Source organism: Molossus molossus, unplaced genomic scaffold (genome assembly GCF_014108415.1).
Source record: "Molossus molossus isolate mMolMol1 unplaced genomic scaffold, mMolMol1.p scaffold_m16_p_1, whole genome shotgun sequence".
NCBI classification, from domain to species: domain Eukaryota; kingdom Metazoa; phylum Chordata; class Mammalia; order Chiroptera; family Molossidae; genus Molossus; species Molossus molossus.
In genome coordinates this window covers 238679737-238688830 of record NW_023425344.1, presented here as the reverse complement: position 1 = coordinate 238688830, position 9094 = coordinate 238679737, and the positions used below count along the sequence as shown (strand labels likewise).

General features: G+C 45.6%; 1 protein-coding gene across 1 annotated transcript in view; it reads left to right on the top strand.

The window, feature by feature from the left end:
• Positions 1 to 6677: 6677 nt before the first annotated feature.
• GALC (galactosylceramidase) overlaps positions 6678 to 9094 on the top strand; it is a 47048-nt gene continuing 44631 nt past the window's right edge. Inside the window, exon 1 of the mRNA XM_036275702.1 lies at positions 6678 to 6884. Within this exon, the coding sequence (XP_036131595.1) occupies positions 6690 to 6884 (195 nt within the window). The 5' untranslated portion in view covers positions 6678 to 6689. The remainder of the gene's footprint in view (positions 6885 to 9094) is intronic.

Below are 9094 nucleotides of genomic sequence, written 5' to 3'. Positions count from 1 at the left end.
AAAGGTATGGATTCTAGTAATGAAAACTCATGTAGTACTTGAACACGTAGACAGTTGCCGCCAAATCTGTAAGTGATTTAATATGAAGTGAAATTAGCTCCTAGAACTTTTCAGATATAAAAAAGTCAGAAATCACTTTTTTTTTAATCCTCACCCAAGGATATTTTTCCACTGATTTTCAGATAGAGTGGGAGGGAATGAGGGAGACAGAGAGAGAGAGAGAGAGAGAGAGAGAGAGAGAGAGAGATCAATGTGAGAGACACATCGATTGGTTGCCTTCCACATGACCTCAACCAGGGCCAGGGATCAAGCCTACAACTGAGGTACGTGCCCTTGACTGGGAATCAAACTTAACTCTGTGGTCTGATGATCTGCTGAGCCAAACCAGCCAGGGCCGGATATCATTTTTGAATCTTGTCATCTCAATCTTTTATTACAAATGAAATGGGAGCATATTACTTTATAAGGAAAGAATTAATGAGATGGAAATATTTAACTAGAACCACTGTAATCAGGACAATTTGAGTCTATTTTTGTAAAGGAATATTAGGGGTTGTTGTTTGTACTTTTTCTTTATTTTCTCCAGAGATGGAAAAGATGTCTTGTGATATAACCATGGCTATACAGGATATAACAGGAATGTAAAGGTTTTCAATACTTCCTTTGTAGGTCTTTCATTGAGAATAATAAAAGTAATAACTTATAATTTATAAAGTGCATAAGAATTTTCAAAGTAATTGAGCATACATTAATATAAAATTTAGAATACTTTATATTTTTATCAAATTTATGAAAACATTAAAGTATAATATGGAAAATTAATAATAAAACTCTTAAGCCTTTACAAAAACAAAAGTAATGATTTCAGTTTAGTCGTGATTCGAGTTCTCATTTTTGCTCGGTTCTGCATATCTGCTTATCTGTTGCATTTACACATGGGTGTTTTATGACTCTCCGTACCTTCCTTATCTCCTATTTTATCTACGTAGACTATACTTCTGCTTTTAGGAAAAGGGTATTTTTCATATTAAATACTTATGTATTTTGGTCATTAAAAAAAAAAAGGATGTAGTTAAAAAAAGAAGAAACACAAACTTTCACTTTGGATTAAATAGGAGGAAAACTGGCTGGCCTATGCTGAAACATGTTTTACACAGTAAGACATTTCATAACTCTTAACAAATTTGTTTTTTCATTTAGTCCACAATATTTGGCAATACTGCATTTTCAACCACAGGGCTATCTTAGGAGGGTTGGCTTGAAAGCTGTTGAGTCTCTGTGACATTTTAAATGCCAAGGGAAGAAAAAGCCAATAAGCAATTATTTAAAACACTGCCTTGATGGGATTTGCACTTTTGATGTGTCAGTTATCTGGTCTTCTGAAGCTAAACAACGGACACCCAACACTGGCAAGTGGCGGGGCACCTGTGCCACCCATGTGGGAAAGGGGAAGAGAATGTGGTTCTGCTCAGTTCCAACTTCTCCATGTGGCTGACAGTGCAAGAGTCCAATCTGCTGACGAAGGGGTCTTTGTGAGGCCACACCGTCTGTTTGGTGCAACTTCACTAGCTAAAGCAGCACGTATTGCTTCTTTGAAAGAATTCTTGGGAGAAAAGTAGGTTGGTGGAGTGTGGGGAGAACACATTACTTAGGTTTTGAGCTTCAAAAGATTTAGGCAACTCAGGAGAATGTAAAGGACTGAGGCGCAGACAACATGCTTGTGAGATCTTTATCTCTTGAGATAAAGCAAAGCTTCCTGCCCCCAAGAACAGAAAAAAGTGTTCTTCTGCCTGGAGGAGGTGGGACTTAGGGTTATAAGAGATGTAGTCACGACAGTTCAGATGTGGTGGACGGAGACAGGGACCCTGAGTCCCGACTCCCTGTGTTATCAGTGGGGAGAGGTCCTCGTACCCACCTGTTGCTTGTGGGAGTGGGCTTCTTGAGATATCCCAAGCAAAGGACTTTTTTAAGACTTGCACAGGAGGGTGAGTTATTGTAGAAAGCTTTATTTCTGTGAAATCAAAACCCTGAGTTTCCAAGGTCCCATTTGTTTGTTGGACCAAGGAAAAAGTGTAGCTGTGGCTTCAACAGGGCTAGAATCCAAGCCAGGGTACAGATTTGTCACTCCACATTGGAGCAGTGTCGAGACCAGCATCAGGGGAGCTTAGTTTCTGTTCCCCACTGCAGTTCATTAGTCCATTGCATGTGGGGTGAGCTGCACCAAGGAATACAAGAGAGCCAAGAGCCAAGAGAGAATGAACTCCTTTGTCTACAGGATTATGTATTCCCAACTTTTTGTGGGCTTGCAATGGCCCTGACTACTCTAGCCAGTCCATGGTTCCCCAGGCTTGACTGACAGCCACTTTCCCTGTGTCACCCTGACTCATTGTACATGCATCCATCTTCCCCTTTGTTCAGTCCCTTCCCCCAGTTATCTGTAGGGAGTGGGCCAGTGGTTCCCTGGGTAGTGTGAAATTGCTGCTTCCTGGTGCGGCTGCCCAAATGACCATGCTTATAATGTCTGGTCTCCCTTTTTCTCCTTTTCTATTATTAATAACTGGCTAATTACAACAGTATCATCTGCATCCACCCCAGTAAGCTCTGAGGTGGGGTTCAGGTGATGCTGGATGAATCACATGGTCTGGGGAGGAGAATGGACCTGTGTCTCACATCCAGGGTGAAGTCCAGATAGGTGGCAAGACTCAATAATACAGCTGTGAGAGGCCTGAAGCAGCCTCACCAGGTTCCCTGTGCCCAGCACAGAACAGGTGAGGTAGAATGATGTCTGGAAGGACCCTGAGGGGCACACAGAAGTGATGGAAGGCTTCAGCCTACTTAATGGTGCTTCCAGTGGCCCTGTGCGTCATAGAAGCTCCTTTGCAGCTACTGATGAGGGATAACTCAGGTGAGTCCTGCATGGGCTAACTACTGAAAATCAGAATGAGGGCATCTCAGGCCAGCAGCATTGATAGACCGCTGCCATGGGAACCAAGGCTTGAGCTACTACCTTCCAGCCTTGGCAATATGCAAACTCCCTGGATCTTAGATGGTGTTATGGGCTGAATTGAGGATCCCTATCCCTCTGCTAACATTCATATGTCTAAGTCCTAACTTGCAGTACCTCATAGTGTAACTGTATTTGAAGATAGGGCATTAAGGAGGTGATTGAGTTAAAATGAAGCTGTTAGCATGAGCCCTAAACCAATTTGTCCTCATAAGAAGAGATTTGGACACAGAAAGAGACACAGGCATATGTAGGCACACAGGAAAGCACACAGCCAGCCAACTGCAACCCGAGGAGAGAGGCGGCAGAAGAAAGCACACGTTGACACCTTGATATTGAACTTCCCAGCCTCCAGCACTGTGAGAAAATACATTTCTGTTGTTTAAATCACTCGGTCTTTGGTATTTTGTTATGACCGCCTAAGAACACTAATACAGAAGAAGAAAAGGCTGGACCCTGAATTGACTAAGTTTCCACCACCTTGGTAGAATGGGGGCTTGAAACAGCATTTTTGTTGCGTTATAGAAAGATAAGGAATGTTCTATCGCTTGCATCACCTGTGGTTATGTCCTGAGATTAGAATCCACGGGGTTAAGATTGGGTTAAGATCACACATTTGATCCAAGGTGTGTAACACAACAGACATTTACTAAGCCTTTTTATAAGACTGCTGAGCAAAAACCTTGGTTGGCTGCTACGGTATGGCAAAGCTCCCCAGGATTCAGTAACATCAGTTCTCCAAGTGTGGTTCTTGGAGCAGTAGCATTAATGTCACTCGGGACAGTGTGAGAACCACAGTTCTGAGTCTCACCCCAAGCTCAGGGAGTCGAAAGCTCTGGGGTGGCAGTCCAGCAATGTGTGTTACAACAAGCCCTCCAACTGATTCTGACGCTCCCAAGCTTGAGAACAACTGGTGTACAGGATGGGTGCCTGGGTGAGAGACTGTGAGGTGTGGGGGAGAACAGAACCTCTGAAAAGGAGGAAGGTGGAAACATTTTGTGTTGGAATTCTTGTCTGTTTTGGATACTTTAACCCCACTGACTTTTCATCAGTAATTGAATTCCCTTATGCATCATTGTACCATTAGTTCATTTGGCTTCACCTTCTATAAAAATTTGAGCCAATAGGAGCTTCTGATTTCAGACTTGCAAATGTCTTTGACTTCAAGGTTAAGTCAGAACATGCTTAAATATAGTAATAGTTAAAATGGAGATGTGTTATCAAACTAAAGACTAGAGTCGTTAATATCCTAAACCCCTTTTTAGAGGATATATATTTCTTGATGTCTGTGAATTATGTAAATAGCTTTGATGCCTTCATTATGTCCACATATTAAATTAACAACCCAATGTTAAGAAGACTACTAACTCCAAATAGTTTCCTCTGATGTGTTTTGGGTGTGCAGACTGCTGATTAGATTAATTTTTGAAGTCAGGATAATAAGTGTAGATTCTTCTGGAAGTGTTTTTTTCTGTCAAGTTTGTTATGATGGGGATAGACAGTTGATAGTTTAAGATTTAAGATCCAAAAAGTGTTTCATGAATTCAGGTTTAACCAAGGCATTCATTATTATTTAAGGGGATTCAACCCAAAGGATAGGGCAGAGAAGAAATACAGATGATTGGCAAAAATTGAGCCAGGTGAGGCAGAGTGACTAGGGAAAGACAGGAAGGAAGATCTGGGGCCAGTGTGACTGGTGTGGGTTCTGTGGCATCAGGCCCAGTAAAGGGTCTGTTACCTAGAGCTGTGGGTAACATCAAAATCCATAGAATGAGCAGAGCAAAGATTATCGTGAAAACCCACGAGTGATAGGAATAGCTAAAATTTTATAAAAAATAATGCTAGTCTTTATTCTCCCCAGTGCTTTTTAAGAGGATGCTAAAATATCTTTGCAAATGCATAGTAATTGAGTAAACTCTTTATGATGTTTTATAATACCCATTTCCTTCAATAAGTTCAATATTAGTTACTGCAGTATTTAATGCTACATCATATGAGTGATTTGCTAAAACCATCATGGGTATGAGTGGTGATTTTAAAATATGTTGACAAATTCTTTGACACTCCTCCTTTCAGAAAGTGAAGCCTAATTTTCCTTGTCTTGAGTATGGGCTAGACTTAGTACCTCACTCCTCATGAATAGAATAAAGCAGAAGCAAAGGCGTGCGTGCTATTTTGGAAGAAGGTCAAAAATGTCGTGACTTCCTCTTCTCTCTCTCCTTCTCTCTTTGATCGTTTGGTCTGAAGGAAGCCAGCCACCAAATCATGAGATAAGGCCCACACATGATCATTTGTCTAACTACCATTTCCGTTTTTCTCACATCTTGAGCAAATTTGGGTGCTGTGCCCAGTCGTCCAAGGATTTCCCTTTCTCAGTTTTTCTTGCTTTTTTATTAGAAACTTCCCTGTCTAATGGTTTCCTGAGCATAGAATATAAATTTGAAACAGGAAATATTTTCTCTTGTAAGGCATTACTTTGGTATTTGAAATAATAGGAACTAGTGGTTAGCCTTGGAGGCAAGGCTAGAGTTTCTGTTAAATATTCTGTGTTTCCTCTTCTGTAGATTTCACACACTGCACAAAAATATTTGTGGGGTGCCTTCCAAATACAAGGTGAGATGATGCACTGCAGGATGACTAATGCTGGACAGTTTCAATTTCCTCATGTTACATGGTATTTTCCTCTATTATCACCTTGGTATTTCCCTTCTAGTGACATTATTATACACACGTTATACGTATAGCATACAAATAAAATCCTGGGGTTGGTAGGCAGCTTAGCATTCACTTGGCTTCTCATCTACTGTTGCTCCAGCTCATGCTTTACATACTGTGTTAGAGCAGATGGATCAGTGAGTTCTGGAAAGGTCAATCTATGCAAGTTGGATAGTTACTAACTTGTATCATAGATGGTGGTGGTAGGGAAGGTAGAGAGTTCAGGTATGCATGGTACTAGGAAAAAAAAGTAATAGAAGAAAACAAATGACTCATATATAGGGGACTCTATAGCTTATCACCCAAACCAGAACACTTTTGAGGGTGAAGGGGCAATAGACACAGCTGGGACGGTCCTTGGGAAACCAGATTAGAATGACAGTAATTTAAGAGAGAAAGAGCAAGTACAGCTGTTTTTCTTGGCAGCCTCTCAGGGACCCTTCAATTTGCCAATACCAAGGAAATCAGAAATCTCAGAGCAATGCTGGATGTGGCAGAAATTCCGGGACAATTCACAACTTTGTCGCCACGAGGCTGCTCTGTTTCATCTCACACCAAAGGAAACAGGCTCACAAAGCTATGTGACCAAGTGACAGCTGAACTGGGGCTTGGTTAAGGGCTGCAAGCCCATGGGTCAGTTCACTTTCTTGCACCATTGGCACGTGGTAGATGCACCTGAGATGCTGGTGGAGGGCGTGGCAGGCCTTGACATCCCTTCCCTCTGCTCATGTGCTCTAGCAGGGGATGGAGAAGCAGCGAAGTGAGCACTCGTTAAGACAGGAGCCCGACCCCGACGCTCCAGTGACCAGTAAAGGGTCCTTTGCTTTCGCAAGACAGGGAGGCGGCTGCGTCGGCGGCCTGTGGCCCGCATCCAAGATGGCGACAGAGGGGTCAGCGGCCTCCTGCCCGTTTCCATCATGGCGCCGGCCGGACCCGCCTCCCTGAGCGCCGGAGTCTTGTGACCCACACAATGGCTGTGAGCCTACTCCGGGCTTCCCGGCAACGCGGCGTGAGAGCCATGACGGCCGCCGCGGGTTCGGCGGGCCGGGCCGCCTTGCCCCTGCTGCTGTGCGCGCTGCTGGCGCCCGGCGGCGCGTACGTGCTCGACGACTCCGACGGGCTGGGCCGGGAGTTCGACGGCATCGGCGCGATCAGCGGCGGCGGGGTAGGTGGCGGGGGTCGGGGGTCGGGGGTCGGGGGCGCCGGGCCTCTCCGTCCCGCGCCACAGGCCCCCGCGACGCAGCCCCGCGTTTCGACGCACTGCGGCCGGGCGGCCTGGCTCGCGGCCCCTGCGCGCCTCCTGCGGGCTGCGGCCCGCGCCTGCCCTTCGGGGATGAACCTGCAGCGCAGCCGGCGCTAGACGAGCATCCCGAGGTCCTCCGCGCCGCCGGGACAGGTGCCGGCAGTCACAGCTGGGCTCGAACCCGCGCCTGGGCCCGGGGGCGCCCGGCTGTGCGCGCCGCCGAGCGGGCGCTGCGGGCGGGTTGCTGCAGGTCCAGGGAGCCGGCCCCGGCCGGGGTGATGCGCAGGGAGCGTCGGGGGCTGTACCCCCGCCGCATGGAGGGGGCCGCGGGGGGGGGGGCTGGGCCGCTAGTGCTGGGCGCCGCTGGACTCCGGGCGGGCCGGTGCCCAATAGCTGCTTTTTTTTTTTTTTTTAATTTTATTTTTCGATGACAGTTTGCATTCAACACTATTTTGTGTTAGTTTCAGGCGTACAGCACAGCGGATAGACGTTCAGATAGGTTACCAAGTGTTTCCCGGGTAATTCCAGTGCCCACCCGGCACCGTACAGAGTATGACAGCAGGGTCGCCCGCCTGTACTCCCTGTGCTGTACCTTACATCCCGGGGCCTGTTTTGTTACTACCAGTTCCAATGAGTACTTCTTACTCCCATCACCTGTTTCACCCCGCTCCCCAACACCCCTCCCCTCTGGCGACCATCAGTCTGTTCTCTGTGTATTTGAGTCCGAACAGGTTTTTCTTGGAGGTAGGAGAGCGGTGCCCCAAGGTCTCTTTAGTAAGGCCTGAAACTATCTGGGAGTTTTATTTATTTATTTTTATTTTTTATTTAGTGGCAGGCTAGCCCTGGCCAGTGTGGCTCAGTTTGTTGAACGTCTCCAGTGGGTGGAAAGGTCTGGCTGATTCAATTCCGGATCAGGGCACATACCTAGGATTCAGGTTCAATCCCCGGTTGGGGTGTGTACAGGAGGCAACAGATCCATGTTTCTCTCTCCCATCGGTTTCTCTCTCCCTTCCTCTCTCTCTAAAATCAATAAAAATGTATTTTTTTTTTTTAAGTGGCAGGCTATACTAGTATCAACTGATAGTCTAGGATTGTTTATTGTTGGGGGTCTGTGTTGCTTGCAGATGGTCGAGGCCCACAGGGGTGAGTTGCCCACTAGAAGTGGTCAGTGCCTCTGTACCTCATTTTTGTGTGGGAGGAGGGGGGAAACATTGGGTCAACAGACTAGACTGTGGCTAGCCATGGTTAGAGTGCATAAGAATCACCTGGTGTGCTTGGTGAACTGCAGGTGCTGGCCACCCCCACCCCCCATTCTGACAGCAGTTCTGGAATTGGGCCTCAGAATCTGAATTTTAGCCCTGGCCGGTTTGGCTCAGTGGTTAGAGCGTCGGCCTGCGGTCCAGAGAGACCCGGGTTCGGTTCCCGCTAAGGGCACGTACTTCGGTTGCAGTTTGTCCCCGGCCCTGGTTGGTCGTGCGGGTAGCAGCCACTCGATGTGTCTCTTCACATCGATGTTTCTCTCTCTCTCTCTCCCTTCCTCTCTCTCCCTCCCACTCTATCTGTACAAAAAATGGAAAAATATCCTCGGGTGAGGATAAAACAAAACAAAACAAAAACAAACAAACAAAAAAAGAATCTGAATTTTAACAAACGCACCAGTTGATTCCCATACTGAATATCAAGAGACATTTTTTTTTTTTTCTTTTCTGATTCAAGGATCTCTGGAGCAAGGGATGAATTTTTTAAAATAAACTTTTAATTTTAGAATAGTTTTAGGTATGCAGAAGAGTTGCTGAGACAATACTGAATTCTCATGTACCCTGCGGCAGTTTCCCTGTTATTAGCATCCCACCTTAGTATCGTACATTTGTTACAACCAATATTGATAACATTAATGAAAGTCTGTATTTCCTTTCATATTTCCTTAGTTGTTACCTAATGTTATTTCTTCTGTTCAGGGTCCTCTTCAGGATACCAGTTACATTTAATTGGCATGTCTCTTTAGTCCTCTTTCAGCTGCTACAGCTGAGTTAGTGTATCTGGGCATTCTATGAGATTTATGTGAGGGAGACATAAGGGCCACTCCAGCTTTGTGCAGAATTGTGTGGGCACAGGTGATCATTTCCTTAGCT